Raw genomic sequence first — 16,181 nt, 5'->3', positions numbered from 1 at the left:
ATAGTGCATACTCTATTCCATTAGGCAATGCAAATCAATCCTCTGCACAGTAGGATAGATAAAAGATTACTAGTAAATGACTTTAACAGCAAATCATCTTATACCTTTGTACTTTGATCTCCACAAGCACAAAGCCAAATGCCTTGGCTTTACTGCTCCCCAGTAGTGTTTCTTATGAACTACTGTGAATATTTATTGTGTAAAATGTATCAAAATCCCATCTTGATAGTTGACAGGAATTTTCTCACTAACATCAACAGAATAGGATTTTGTTCTTAATGAAACTTTGTGTGCCTCCTCTCAGATACCTCTGCTTTCATGGCAGAATTACACCCTTGTGAATGATTGCCTAACTTTTTCCACTTAAAGACTCAAGTTTCAAGCTGTCAAATTTCATCTGTTTAGGCTGAAGTTTTCCATGCAGGTGTCTGCACCAAGCCGATTTCACTTTTCAGCAAAGCTAAAGCTACTTCTTCTAAACAACAAAATCTAGGTGTCATGCTTATTTTAAACAATATGTGCACCCATTTTGTTGCGAGGCTCTGGGCTTTCAATTTAGGTTTGGGGAAGTTCCTTATGCTACAAATCAAGTAATAAAAACAGGATTTTTACAGTCTGAGAGAACATTTTTATTGACTAAAAGAATTTAGGGGGAGAGTCAGGTTCATCACAACATGTCTGGTGAAAGCTTGTTAATATAAAGACTCTGGCCATAATACTGATTGAGGGCAACTTCCTTTTCATCCAGCCACTTTGGGACTGCTGGTTCACCAGCCTTGCTACCAAGATTAGTTACGAACACATTTTCAACTGCTGTTGTGGAATATCAGAAAAGTTAGCTCTTCCAGATCACAGGGGGCACAGCAGACTCATCAGGAACAGAAAGGGATGAGAAGCTTCATTCAGCCCTAACAACTATGTGAGAAAATGCCATTGTGCAAAAAGATCAGTATCTGCTTACAGAAGACTTCATTGTAATATTTACACAATGATATTAGAATAAATCTTGTAATCTTTAAAATGCTTATTAAGTCTGTGTAAGCCACCTTAGATAACACTCTGATCCAAACCTTTTTTTTAATATAACAGTATTTTTTTTTCTTTTGAGACAGATTCTTCCAGTCTCCCCCATAGAGATTTCTAACTCTACTGTCACCAGAAGGACAGAAGGTGATGCCACCAGTCTTAGACTGAGCAAATGATCTACTGGGGCCACAGACTAAATTATGTAATATATCCACTGTTTTTCCATTACATAACTTTGATGGGAGTAACTCAGCTTGAAAAGGCTTACAAAAAGTGAAGAAGTCATTGTTTAGCCCACTGAGGACTAGCTTCCTTGTATATTGCTGACAGTTTTAGGGACAAGATGGGCACAGCTGGAGATTCCTCCTAATAAACAACCCACCAAAACAAACAACATCCCCTGGCCCCAGACCACCCACTTTTCTTTTTCACTTGTTTCCAAACTTTATCTAGTTTTTCTGGGAAGTACCATATGCTCTGCCATAGCACACAAAACACTAACAACATGTCCATCATAGTTCATGCAGTGTAGTTTCCTCTCCACTGAATGTAAAGATTTTTAGCTGACACAACACAGCATCAGAAGACTGCAAAAGCAAAGAAAATGCAGTATGTGACTGTCCTGCAAGAGAGAACACACTTGCAGCGGCAGAACATGACTTAATATTAAATACTCACAAGCCCCTAACCAGTGGGAATGTTGCTCCACCTGCTGGATATCCAAAAATCTCACCCAATGGCCTGTGTGCAATTTGCAACGCTCCTAAGAGCTTGACTGTTTTCATTTAAGCCAGTCAAATTTTTCGTATGATCTTTAATAAGAGCAGAAATAGGTCAGTATGGAAGGCTTTTGAACATACAACCTGTGGTAAAAATGCAGAATCAGACAAGGAAAATCTCATAGGGTCTGCAGTTTAGTGATACAACCCTGACAGCTCTTGCTTTGAAAGAGCACTCAACCAACTTGTTCCAAACGTTCAAAACCACATCCATTCACCCACACCACAGGCCTGGCAGCTGTGCCATTGCACTCCTCTCTTCCCTGCAAATGCACTGCTCAGTTCTAAGCTAGTTCCTCACCCCAAACCCATGAATTTAGTCTAGAGCTGTTCCACTGCCCTTGACACTTCAGGAAATCAATTGTAAATATGCATTTTTAGGACTGGGATTAGCACTGGCAATGTGACTGTGCTGACAAGAAGCAAAATGGCTCAGAGAAGTCAGACTTGTGGCACTGCGCATAAAGACTCAATATCCTCTACAAACCATAAAGAGTCTCAGCCTATTTATGATTCTGCTAGTTACTCTAGGAAATAGCAGGAAAGGGAGTGACCTTTGCTTTTCACAGGAACGTTGAGTTTCTAAATATTAAATACTCACAATCTTCTTCCTCCATTCCCATCTCTGGCCTCTCTCTGGAGGCAAAATACCAGAAGTTTGCATATAACTATTTAACCTCAAGCATGCAATGTTGACCTCATTTGATCTACCTAGACTTTTCTATTGATCTACATTATTTTTTGTTGGTAGAAGGTTTTTTTGTTTTGTTTTAGTTTAGTTCAAGATCTTTTATGCACATCTTCTGCATCATGCAGGCTATAACAGACCACGGAGCCTGGGTCTGCACAAACTCAGCCATTTAAAAGGGTAACCTAACCAACTGCAATGCCATAATACACAGAAGCACCCCAGTTTTAGGGCTGCAAATGGCAGTGCTGTTTGCCAGTCTCCATAGAGCTTCTATCAGCATAACTAGTGTTGCTCTGAGAACGTCATCATTCACTAAGCAAATCATATCTGTTAGTATTATACCACCTCCCAAAGAGGCATACACTTAAAAAATTCTAAATGCAGTCAAGAACGTATTTTTTTCCTCCCATATGGGAATGAGCTTTTCCCACATAGATATTTTTAATACTCCTCTTTGCTGAGCTTCAGAAACCAAATAAAAAGACAGGCTGATGAGTGAATGACTTTACAGTCATCTTAATGACATTTCTGTTGCTGACTGACAATGTATGACTGATGGCATTTTAGAAATACCTCAGCCTAGGCTGAGCTACAAGCCTGTAACAAACTGTTTCTCTTTAGGACACTTGAACAGCTTTTCCTGTGAAAAAGTGTCCATACACTGAAGTAATTAATAGTTGTTTTCATATTTTTCGTTACTTTTGTACTAGTATCACTGTATACCAACCTTCTGAATCAAAATCAGTAGAGATAAAAGTCTGCAGGATTGAGCAGAACACAACAGCAACAATTACTGTTATTATATATCACTGTTTCCCCTTTCCCTATCAAACAGGGAGATGACAGACTTTGAAAAGAAAAGCTGCAAACCTAACTTTTCCCAAGTAAAATGTCTATTATTTGTAACTTTTAACATGAGAAATATCATATTTAGTGCTTCCAGGAAATTGAAGGGTTTTTACATAATAACATCACTGTTTCAAATTTCTCATTTTGCACACTTCTTCCATTTTCATCATTCATACCAATCTCCATCTCTTTGTATTCTGCACAATCCCCACAGACAGAAGTATCAGAAAGCAGAGGGGGCGGGGAGGGAGGGGAGATGAAGTATATTTCTTCATGAAAGGACAAAACACTTGCCTTTTAGAGAAACTGTACTTAAAAAAAAAGAAGCAAAACTACAAATGCTTCAGTAAGCCTTCATGATTATTCAGCCATTTTTTATGTAACTTGGAAACTACTTCAAGGAGAAAACATGCAAAATTAATTTTAATTTTTTAAAAAAGCAGCAGGACCTAAAACTAATAGTATAATAGGAGATCATTATACCTTTGCGAGACAGCATTTTTGGGATAGAAAATGTGTAGAGATTCAGTTAAATAAAGCAGGTGGGTGAAATTTCAGAAGCAGTTGGCTTTACTGTGAGACAGCAATTTAGAACAATGGGTTGCCTGTCAACTCATGTTATTCAGTGGGGTTCAGAAAGTACCTAGTGCCGCCTATTATGAAGGCACTTTAGGCTGAGCTTTAACACCACATATCAGAAAAAGGAAGTCAGACAGTTACATGAGCTGTGAAGCACCACCTGTTCATATTAATACACAATCTAACAAATTAATACTTGGTCTTGAGCATATTTCCCCCTTATTGTCCCTAGTTTGTCTGCCCAACTCTAACCACGTTCTGAATTGCAGTAAAATTTATACAACCCTGCCCAAAAATCTTTTGCAATCCCATTCACTCTCTCCAACGTGCAGCATGATGGCCTCAGTTACAGAAAGCCAGTAATGCCTTTTTGCATACTGAAAAAAAAAAAAAAAGAAGAAAATTGACATTCTTACAGCAGCACAACAACTGAGCATAAGTACTTATCTATCAATCGTGTCATGGAGTCATTTACATTGGAAAGGACCTTTAAGATCATCAACCATTAATCTAGCACTGTCAAATACGCCACCAAAAACCATGCCCCTAAGTGCCACAAGTCTTTTAAATACCTCCAGGGATGGTGATTCAACAGCCCTGGGCAGCCTGTTCCAGTGCTTAAGAAGCCTTTCGCAATGTTGACCTCATTTGATCTACCTAGACTTTTCTATTGATCTACATTATTTTTTGTTGGTAGAAGGTTTTTTTGTTTTGTTTTAGTTTAGTTCAAGATCTTTTATGCACATCTTCTGCATCATGCAGGCTATAACAGACCACGGAGCCTGGGTCTGCACAAACTCAGCCATTTAAAAGGGTAACCTAACCAACTGCAATGCCATAATACACAGAAGCACCCCAGTTTTAGGGCTGCAAATGGCAGTGCTGTTTGCCAGTCTCCATAGAGCTTCTATCAGCATAACTAGTGTTGCTCTGAGAACGTCATCATTCACTAAGCAAATCATATCTGTTAGTATTATACCACCTCCCAAAGAGGCATACACTTAAAAAATTCTAAATGCAGTCAAGAACGTATTTTTTTCCTCCCATATGGGAATGAGCTTTTCCCACATAGATATTTTTAATACTCCTCTTTGCTGAGCTTCAGAAACCAAATAAAAAGACAGGCTGATGAGTGAATGACTTTACAGTCATCTTAATGACATTTCTGTTGCTGACTGACAATGTATGACTGATGGCATTTTAGAAATACCTCAGCCTAGGCTGAGCTACAAGCCTGTAACAAACTGTTTCTCTTTAGGACACTTGAACAGCTTTTCCTGTGAAAAAGTGTCCATACACTGAAGTAATTAATAGTTGTTTTCATATTTTTCGTTACTTTTGTACTAGTATCACTGTATACCAACCTTCTGAATCAAAATCAGTAGAGATAAAAGTCTGCAGGATTGAGCAGAACACAACAGCAACAATTACTGTTATTATATATCACTGTTTCCCCTTTCCCTATCAAACAGGGAGATGACAGACTTTGAAAAGAAAAGCTGCAAACCTAACTTTTCCCAAGTAAAATGTCTATTATTTGTAACTTTTAACATGAGAAATATCATATTTAGTGCTTCCAGGAAATTGAAGGGTTTTTACATAATAACATCACTGTTTCAAATTTCTCATTTTGCACACTTCTTCCATTTTCATCATTCATACCAATCTCCATCTCTTTGTATTCTGCACAATCCCCACAGACAGAAGTATCAGAAAGCAGAGGAGGCGGGGAGGGAGGGGAGATGAAGTATATTTCTTCATGAAAGGACAAAACACTTGCCTTTTAGAGAAACTGTACTTAAAAAAAAAGAAGCAAAACTACAAATGCTTCAGTAAGCCTTCATGATTATTCAGCCATTTTTTATGTAACTTGGAAACTACTTCAAGGAGAAAACATGCAAAATTAATTTTAATTTTTTAAAAAAGCAGCAGGACCTAAAACTAATAGTATAATAGGAGATCATTATACCTTTGCGAGACAGCATTTTTGGGATAGAAAATGTGTAGAGATTCAGTTAAATAAAGCAGGTGGGTGAAATTTCAGAAGCAGTTGGCTTTACTGTGAGACAGCAATTTAGAACAATGGGTTGCCTGTCAACTCATGTTATTCAGTGGGGTTCAGAAAGTACCTAGTGCCGCCTATTATGAAGGCACTTTAGGCTGAGCTTTAACACCACATATCAGAAAAAGGAAGTCAGACAGTTACATGAGCTGTGAAGCACCACCTGTTCATATTAATACACAATCTAACAAATTAATACTTGGTCTTGAACATATTTCCCCCTTATTGTCCCTAGTTTGTCTGCCCAACTCTAACCACGTTCTGAATTGCAGTAAAATTTATACAACCCTGCCCAAAAATCTTTTGCAATCCCATTCACTCTCTCCAACGTGCAGCATGATGGCCTCAGTTACAGAAAGCCAGTAATGCCTTTTTGCATACTGAAAAAAAAAAAAAAAGAAGAAAATTGACATTCTTACAGCAGCACAACAACTGAGCATAAGTACTTATCTATCAATCGTGTCATGGAGTCATTTACATTGGAAAGGACCTTTAAGATCATCAACCATTAATCTAGCACTGTCAAATACGCCACCAAAAACCATGCCCCTAAGTGCCACAAGTCTTTTAAATACCTCCAGGGATGGTGATTCAACAGCCCTGGGCAGCCTGTTCCAGTGCTTAAGAAGCCTTTCGGTGAAGATTTTTTTCCTAATATCCAATCTAAACCTCTCCTGGTGTAACTTCAGGCTGTTTTCTCTTTCTCCTATTGCCTTTTCCTATCAGTTACTTGGGAAGAGACTGACCCCCACATCACTACAACCTCCTTTCAGGTATCTGTAGAGAATGATAGGGTCTCTCCTCAGCTTGCTTTTCACCAGACTAAAACACCACAGTTCCCTCAGCTGCTCCTTGCAAGACTTGTACTCTAGACTCTTCACCAGCTTCATTGCTCTTCTTTGGACACGCTCCAGAATCTCAAAGTTTTTCTTTGTAGTAGAGAGGCCCAAAACTGGACACAGTATTCAAGGTGCAGCCTCACCAGTACCAAGTACACCATGACAATCACTTCCCTAGTTCTGCTGGCCACTATTTCTGATACAAGCCAGGATGCTATTGACCTTCTTGGCCACCTGGGCACACTGCTGCTCAAATTCGGCCAGCTGTCAACCAACACCCCCACGTCCTTTTCTGCCAGGTAGCTTTTACAGCCACTCCTCCCCAAGCCTGTAGTGCTGCCTGGGGCTGTTGTGACCCAAAGGCAGGACCCGGCACTTGGCCTTGTTCGACCTCCTACCGTTGGCCTCAGCCCACCAATCCAGCCTTTCCAGATCCCTCTGTAGAGCCTTTCTACCCTCAAGCATGTCAGCCCTCCTGCCCAGTTTGGTGTCATCTGCAAACCTACTGAGGGTGCACTCGATCCCTTCGTCCAGATCATTGATAAAGATATTAGTCTGAAACAAGCAGAGAAGTAGAACTGCAACACAGCATTAAGATGAATGTATTAGCATGACAGTTTATGACAGTGTCTATTAAGTCCAGCAGCATTAATGCTTTCCATTTTTTTCCAGGAAATGTTTTCAAAAGCCATATAAATAACTGGTCTTTGTTTTTTCCTCAGTTTTCTAGAAGTGGAGGATGAATGCAGCTGGAATGTCTCTACTGAGCTGATCTCAATCCAGGAACAAGCCTCTTGTCTATACCTCCCATTCTCACCGTGTAATGTACTACACAAGGTACACGAGCTTCTGTAGTGCAAACCCTGGGAGGGTGCATCAGTGCCCTTTTCTGGAGTTACCCACTGGCAAATCCCATGTTTAAAAGTAGGCGACCAACATATCTAGTACAGTGTTTGTGGTGTCCTCTGCCACCCTCTCAATTCTAACTAAATACAGGGGTTGTGGGGGTGCCCTTCCAGAGAAGGGCAACGAAGCTGGTGAGGGGTCTGGAGAATAAGTCTTATGAGGAGAGGCTGAGGGAGCTGGGGTTGATCAGCCTGGAGAAAAGGAGGCTGAGGGGAGACCTTATTGCTCTCTACAACTACCTGAAAGGAGGGTGTAGAGAGATGGGGGTCGGTCTCTGTTCCCAAGTCACAGGCGACAGGACAAGAGGAAATGGCCTCAAGTTGCGTCAGGGGAGGTTCAGGTTGGATATTAGGAAAAATTTCTTCACTGAAAGGGTTATCGAGCATTGGAATGGGCTGCCCAGGGAAGTGGTTGAGGCACCATCTCTGGAAATATTCAAAAGACGAACAAGTTGACATGGTGCTCAGGAATATGGTTTAGGATTGTGGATTTTTGGTTTTGGTTTGTTTTTTTTCCCCCCTCAGAGTTAGGTTGGTGGTTGGACTAGATGATCTTAAGGGTCCCTTCCAACCTAGGCCATTCTGTGATTCTGTATTCCTCAAATTTCTGGTTTTGTTCTAAGAAGGAGACTCTAAAAGCATCCAGGGATCTGGTCATGTGCCTGTCCAGAGCAGGCTGCCAGAATATGGAACTAATTAAATAGTGATTCTGAATTAGTGAATGTGATATATAGATATGAATGCACAAACAAAAGGGCATGTGCATGTAATGCAAACAGACAGGAACATTTATTTAAATTTTAGAAATTTCTCACTCAGCATGAATTATACAAACATGGAAATGTAACTTTCTAACTTTTACTTGCTTTGTCAACAGAGCTTTTTTTTTTTTTTAAACCTAAGGGAGTAGTGCATTTACACTGAAGCATATCTACAAAACACATTAGTTTAATTAAACACTGTATCGAATCATACCAGCCTAACACATTTTGGACTAGTATTAAATAAAATCCTTAAACATCAATACTGCCAGCAACTATTCACAGTTGACAAATTGAAATTAGCCAGCCATATCAGCCTTTCTACTCAGAAACACAGATTTTTAATACACCTTATCAGCTTCAAAAGTGTAGAAAGATGAAGACATTTGCCATAGCAATTGCTCACTTCTCTCTTCACTTATATATGAGCAAAAATTGACACATTCAAGAAAAACCAAACACCCAAAACTTGATTAATATGAATTGATAGGATTCTGAAAACATGTGCTCCTATACATAATTTCTTTTGCCAACCTTGTTATAGTTCATGTATCAAATTTAGTCACTACAAGTGTAATTCCATGCAATACAGAGGATACTGGAAATGGATAAAAATGGGTTCTTTCTTTTATGTACTTCCATTGCATAAAGCAAAACCCCCACAATTTATACTTGAAGTTCAAATAAACACTTCATTACACAAATTATATCTGTGCAGAGTGGGATTAACGCCTTTTAGTATTTATATGCTATGATCTACATATAATCAGAATCTGACAACTTAAAACACTCTTCCACAGTCTAGTCAGAGATCTTTCTTTCCATCTACTTTAACTGTTGCTAATCATGAAGTATAAGCATTCCAGAAAGCCCTTCTGTCTTCAAAAATTATCGTATCCCAAATACGAGAAAAAGGTTTACCTATCATCAAAATCAGTGAAAAGAAAAGAAGAATTTTAATAGATTGATTCACTATGGATATAATGGTATTTACTACGGCATTGACTTACATACTTCTTGAATTTTATTACAAGTGACAAAGAGCACCTAGCAATAGCTATTTCTAAATATTAAAGAACAATTCTTACGTCCTGCTTCCCTAACACTGTAGCAAAAGTCTTTTTGCAGCACAGCAGTCATGAATATTATTTTATTACCTGAAGTCCAACATTGTCTGCTTGTCCTCCTTTAACCAGCTGGGAAATGAAGAGGCCGCAGCTAAATTCCACTCCACCTCTCACACTTATTCCAAGTCCTTCAGGATGCAACCGATCCAATCGCACCTCTTTCAGCTTTCTGCAAAAATGGAAGATACTCAGCTATTTAGCTGCATAACGCTTTGTAGCAATAATGTTTAAAATGAAAGTTACACATATTTTTTTTTTTCTATAACATTTAGGCATGAAAAAAAGCAAGCTGACTGAAGTTTGAATGAATGTGTATGAGTTAAAGCCATCGAGTATTTTTCATAAGAAAAGACATCTGCAACCATTGAAGCTGTCTGCTTCTAAAGGCTTAGAACTATAAGAATTTTTTTATTAATAAATGCAGGAAAAATAAAATGATTGTTTCAACTTGAAAGCATTGGTTTTGACACCCTTACATTGTCTTTGCTAGATTAAACCATTTGCAAACAATTTCAGGTAGCTCAAAACTATACTTCTAGCAAACATAGCAAAAGTCAAAAAAAAAAAATATGCCCAGCTCTACACAAGTGACTGGTATATTACTTGGAATTTGTCTGAAAACTCAGTACTTCCTGTTTATATTTAAATTAGCTGCATTCTTCTGCATTCTCTCACCGTGATCTTTTCGGCGTAAGCTGATCGTATTCCACCTGGTGTTTTAGTGGGATAAGTGGACGGATAGCATCAAATAGAGGCAATCTGCTTGGTTCATTAATCACGAGTTTTAAGTCCCCCACAAGCACTGGGAGATTCATAGATCTACAGAAACACAGTGAGAAAACAAGCACAGGTTATCAATGCACTAACACAAAGCATCATTTAATAACTTGCTGTACTTGTAGCGTCAATGTTTGCATGTCCCTTCAACCTGCTAAAAAAGTTATTTATGCAGATATTGGTTTAATCAAAGGAAAATAGCCACAAAGAAAGTAAGCCTTCTGTAAACAGAAAGGAATATCAAATACTTCCTTCAATATCATAAAATTTCCTATATATTGCCTTTAGCTTTTAAGGTCACAGACATCACTTTTACAGATGACATCTTTAATTTCAGAGTCCCAAAAAGATTTATGGAACTGCCTTTCCTTACTAGTCAGCAATCCTTTTAAGTGAACTTAGGCTAGAGGATCCTTTCTCTCCTAAACTTAGGGGACTGACAAATTGTTTTGATCCAGGATAAAAACCCTCACAATGCCCAGTAGCTAGAGCAAAGAGTTATTGTAGAGTTTAATTTTTTTTTTCAAATCAAAATTGAAGAGCCATCAAACAATTAAAAAAAATCTACAGAAATTAAACTGGTGTGAACAACTGCTTTATGAGAGCTATACAAAGTACTCTCCTTGATATTCTCAGCACTGACATAGCCATAGGTTTAGAAAATTTACTTCATCATCTAGCTGCAAGAGGGAAGAACAGCTCTCCAAGGCTCAGTGGAGCTATTCCTATACAACATCCAGTTAAACTTAGTCTATCATTTGCTCTTTTCTATCTTGTAATTTACATTTCCTGGCATACAATACTTCTGATTCATATGTCCTGAAAACACACATCAGGAATGCATATTACATAGGATTAGAGGTCAAATAATTTCGGAAATGCTGTTCACAGTGAAGCAGACATTAAATGTTAACTCCCACAGCAACTGCACATATTGTTGCCCTGCAGTACTTTATAATGTATTCTGAAAAGGTCACACAACATCAACACATGTTCATAGTGATACTGGAAATTTTGCTTGAGTCATTGCAATTTCGGAAACTGAAGGAAATTTACTATGTGCATTGTTAATTTTGTAACTGCAAGAAGATTTTAAATAATTAAGAGCTACTGAATCAATCAGCTTTCTAAACAAGAGGCTTTATGAATGGAGAAGCAATTAGACAGACCTGAGTGAAACTGAATCAGATATGCAGCTGAATACACCCATAACTATAGCTCAGAGCAAACATCAGATGGAAACGTCTACATTTCACTCAGTTAAGGTATGAATGGAAACAATGTCTATCAGAGGCACTTGTCTATGATGAGTGGAAAATACATTCTCATCTTCTTTGAAAAACAATGGATCAGATGCTGATCTCATTTGCAATGACATAGGTTCTAAGCAACTGTGGTTTAAATCAGTTCAGCAAAAGGATTGGTAATAAGACTATCACTTTACATTTTTTAACTCATTATGTTGTAATAAGCCAGAGTTGTTAAACATGCCAGATTCCCAGACTATTTTTTTTCAGCTTTCAGATAACAGCTGCAAATAAATTTTTATCTGAATAGTTAGCAAAAATCTTTGAAAAGCAAACTCAATGAAAACCTCTGTTGCAAACAAATAAGCATTATCTGGAAATAGTAATGAACTTGATTAATACTCTCTTCCTTTTCCTAAGAACAGTTTTATTGTCCAAGTGCTTCCCTCCCCCGTATGAATCCACCAAATTCTTTTACAAAACTGCCAAGTCATAAAACCAAAGTAACTTTACACGTGATTACAGACATGCTCCTTCCTTGTCTGCAGGCTACACTATAAAAGCATAAGATTTCATTAAACAGAACAGAAACTATTGCTTCAACTACTTTCCTAGTAGCATAGAGAAAGATCACTTAAAATGTTGAATACTCACTGCTTACATTTAAAAACACTAGTAAAATTCTACACAAATATAGATAAAGCTAGATCTTACTGGTGGTACATCCGCAGCACATCATAAAGGTAATCCTTCTCTGCTTCATTGTCAATTAGTAGATTAACCTGAAAACCCAAGAATATTATTGTAAATTTCTGACTAAATAGCCATAGATGTTGAACATACAAGACTTTCACAAATCCTTAAGCCATAGAGCAAAGATTTCAATAGGGAAAGATTTTAATTTTTTTTAAAGATAAACACTTTTTTGCAATAGAGTATTATCTCACAATTTGTAACTTATAACAAGACTTTCTAAAATTAGCATTAGAACAATTGATGAAGATGGTAAATATTGATATATTCTGTATGCTAGACTTCCCGTCAGCAGTAATATATTACAATAACATATTTGCCTTACCTGATAATCACTGTACTGTTGAATAAATGTTTTCAGAAACCTTTTTGGCCATTCATTAATATAGCACATGCTGTCACAGATAAAACCGCCACACTAAGATGATTATAATCTATGTTCTGTCGTCCAAACCACAGATTTCAGGATCTGACTTATAACATTATGCAAACCGGTACGCCACCATTCCTCTTTGCTCCAGCTCTTAACTGATAGAACTTGCTAGTTATTCTTTCCTCCCCCACTAATAGTACGTTTACTTAAACCAGTGTCATATTACTATGGCCGCTCTTGGATAACTACAGTAAAATAAAGCAAAAAGAAAACCCAGAATTCTCATATGAGGAGTTCAATTTATATTTAGTGACAGTGAGACCCCTGCTGATATTACTTTCAGTGAGAGGTCACATCACATTAGTTTTACATTTGGACGAGCTTAATGTTTGGGAAAACAATTTACATCTGACCTAAAGGCTAATATTACTGTGACTTGAAGTCTGAGGACCAATTTGCATACTTAAAGAAAGGCCTTTTCTTTCTAGGTTTGCAATGGCTTGCATTATATTCTGAACTAAACACATGCTTCATATTCCCTTTGTCCCTTTCGGCTCCCTAAAGCCAGCAAGAATCCACATACAGATGGTTTTCTATTACTTGACTCCTCTGGAAAAAAGGCACTTTCAAAACACCTGAAGGCAAAAAGCTACATGCAGGACAAGATTGCTTGATAGTAATACTAATGAGTTAACCAATTTATTCACTGTGAATTTCAAAACATAGAAGAAAAAGTCTGCCTTAAAAGGAAATAAAATGGTCGCAGTCAAAACATCAATACTGTACACAGACTCAAAACTCAAGGTGATACATCCGTTTTTCCCCTCTCCACAGGAAAAACAACATAAAAACGTTCCTAGTGCTAGCTAAGGTACTGTATAAGCAGTGTCTCATGAAGAACATTAGACATTTAAGCAAATAAACCCTACACAGCAAAACCATCACCATCTTTCCTCCTGATCGGGAAAGCAACCAGTAACAACATCACATTTTCCTCCTGATATGCTAGCTGATATTCCTATCTTCTACTCCATTTTAAGAACTATAGGGCCATAAATAATTCTACCACTTCTCACAAAACATTCAGTCTTCCTGTTTGATTCCTGCAGTTCTTACCCTGAACCACCAACTTCCTTGTTCTCTGATAAAAACAAACACCCAAGAGACTTCTTACATATTCAGAATGATACAGCTAGGTTAATCTTCTTGGGGCATCTCTCTAATTATGTCATTCTTCTCCTACTGCCTTCTATTCCACCAATTATCACTTCATTGTAAGCACCTGCATGTCTTACCATTTCCCTAATTCATTAATTCCTTGGGACAGTCTTACTTTAAACATACACTTTATGTAGGCTCATCATCAGCTTCTAAGAACTGAGTCTAATTTCATAAATCCTAAAAGATCATCTCCCCACAGAAAGGAAAAGAAAAAATAAATGAGTGGTGACATGGTATAACTTGGATCAGAGAATTATTTTAGTATCTAATTATTGAGAAAATAACTGTGGAGGTATGGGATAGATGATTTCACAGCTTTTAAACCAAGACTATTTAAAAAAAAACATCTGGACAGAATCCTGGGCAACCTGCTCTAGCTGGCCCTGTTTGAGCAGGTGGGTTGGAGCAGATGACCTCCAGAGGTTGCTTCCAACCTCAACCTTTCTGTGATTATTTAAGGGTATCTTCATAGTAGTTGTACAAGTTACAATTCTAGAGGAAAAATAAAGAGTTGCTTATGCTCTGTGTCTCACTATATAAATTGCACTGTTTTTCATGGAAATTAATAAGGAGTCACCACAAAAACTGCACCTACATACAAAAGAAAAATAAAATCTGGCAACAAATCTCTATAAATTCATTCAGCAAAACAGAAGTTGTGAGGAAAAAAAGCAGACTACAGTAATGCACTACTGTAGCATGAGCTCAGTTGCTCAGCTTTCGAAGAATAATATTAAGTTCTATTTAAGTTACAAAGCCTTTGAAAAACTATTGAAGGAAATGGAAGAACTGGCCAATATATTTGCATATATTGTATGTTTGGTATTGCTGCTTAGTTGATAGGAAGAACTGATTAAAATTACTAAGAAAAAAAATAAAATGAAACCGGCAAAAAATAGAGAAAACTCAGATCCTGTGGCTCAGCATTTTCACCATTTTAACAGAGAAAAAGTAAGTATCCAAGACATTAAAATTGCCACAGAAGCCACTAGAAGCAGGATGATACAAAATAATTTAAAGACTTACTGCAGTATCCTTTTACTCAGATAAAGTTTTCACTCAGACATGCATCCTACTTGTTTGAACCAACAAACACTGACAATAAATCTTACGTCATCGGGGTGGGACTAGCATGATTTATGAATTCCAGTAGCAATGAAAGGGAAAAGGTTTAAAGTTCAAGACAGTAACCATCCAGAGTCTTTATACATACGTTGCACAATCCATTGTCAAGTTATACAGTAATAGGCAGCAAGCAGAAACAACTTGCTAGACAGCTACAGTCATCACTATGGAGTATCCAGGTCCTTAACATTTTTGAACTTCAGTTTGTTACATAGATGGGATTTTTGCCACCCTTCTACTTCATTATAACAACTCTTTAGTTAATGGCTTTATTACCAGGTGATACTTCTACAAAACACGACACTACTTTGGTTGGGTGGTTTTGGTCAGCTAGAGAACGGAGTTTCTTCAATCTCCCCCGCAAAAAAAACAACCCAAAGGACCACAAAACAGCACTGAAAACTTCAGTCTGAGAGAGTCTTAAACGGCTATGAGAAACATCTTTTAGATGTGTAAAACATTTTCTCCTTCCTTTCCTTAAACAGGGCTTACTTTGTTAACACAATTCAGAACTCTGCTGAACACTTATTTAACTGGGTAAATGGCAAAATGAGATGCCGGGCTGAGGGAGTCGCTCATGCATCAAGTGTATGTGCACATGGCTGCACACGCACAGCCCCGCTCGTTCGGATTAAGGTGGAACCAAAGCCTTGTGAGGAGCGTCTGGCAGCGCCCAGGGCTGCGGCGGTGAACCCTGGGCCTGGACTTCAGCACCTGCACTTCTGCCTTCCCTGCACTGGACCGGCTACAACATTTTTCACATGATATTAAAATAAAGTTAGTCGTATCAAGCCCCGAAAGAGCTCATGCACTGAGGAATGTTCTCTCTCTCCTCAAGCCCCGAAAGAGCTCATGCACTGAGGAACGTTCTCTCTCTCCTCTCCCTCCCTCCCTCCCTTTTTAAGGGTCTGAAGTTTTACAACCACCCTCCCACAGGACGCTGTCACCCGCTTCTCCCTTCCCCGTCGCTCGCTCCGGGACACAGTCGGCAGCGCTCGGGCAGGGCCGGCAGCGCTCGGGCAGGGCTCGGACAGGGCCGGCAGGGCTCGGGCAGGGCTCGGGCAGGG

The 16,181-nt window shown here is 38.4% G+C and overlaps 1 protein-coding gene across 3 annotated transcripts in view; it reads right to left on the bottom strand.

Annotated features, from left to right (window-relative positions):
• USH1C (Usher syndrome 1C) overlaps window positions 1-16,181 on the bottom strand; it is a 55,562-nt gene that overhangs the window by 38,283 nt on the left and 1,098 nt on the right. For all 3 annotated transcript variants that reach the window (XM_014962268.1, XM_014962267.1, XM_014962269.1), the window contains exons 2-4: window positions 12,357-12,424; window positions 10,294-10,437; window positions 9,649-9,787 (exon numbers count right to left, since the gene is read on the bottom strand). In XM_014962268.1, the coding sequence (XP_014817754.1) occupies window positions 9,649-9,787; window positions 10,294-10,437; window positions 12,357-12,367 (294 nt within the window). In that variant the 5' untranslated portion in view covers window positions 12,368-12,424. The remainder of the gene's footprint in view (window positions 1-9,648; window positions 9,788-10,293; window positions 10,438-12,356; window positions 12,425-16,181) is intronic.

The sequence above is a fragment of the Calidris pugnax genome, unplaced genomic scaffold, assembly GCF_001431845.1.
Source record: "Calidris pugnax isolate Ruff unplaced genomic scaffold, ASM143184v1 scaffold593, whole genome shotgun sequence".
Taxonomy (NCBI): Eukaryota; Metazoa; Chordata; class Aves; order Charadriiformes; family Scolopacidae; genus Calidris; species Calidris pugnax.
Note: the sequence above shows the minus strand (reverse complement) of the source record. Positions and strands in the feature narration are given on the sequence as shown.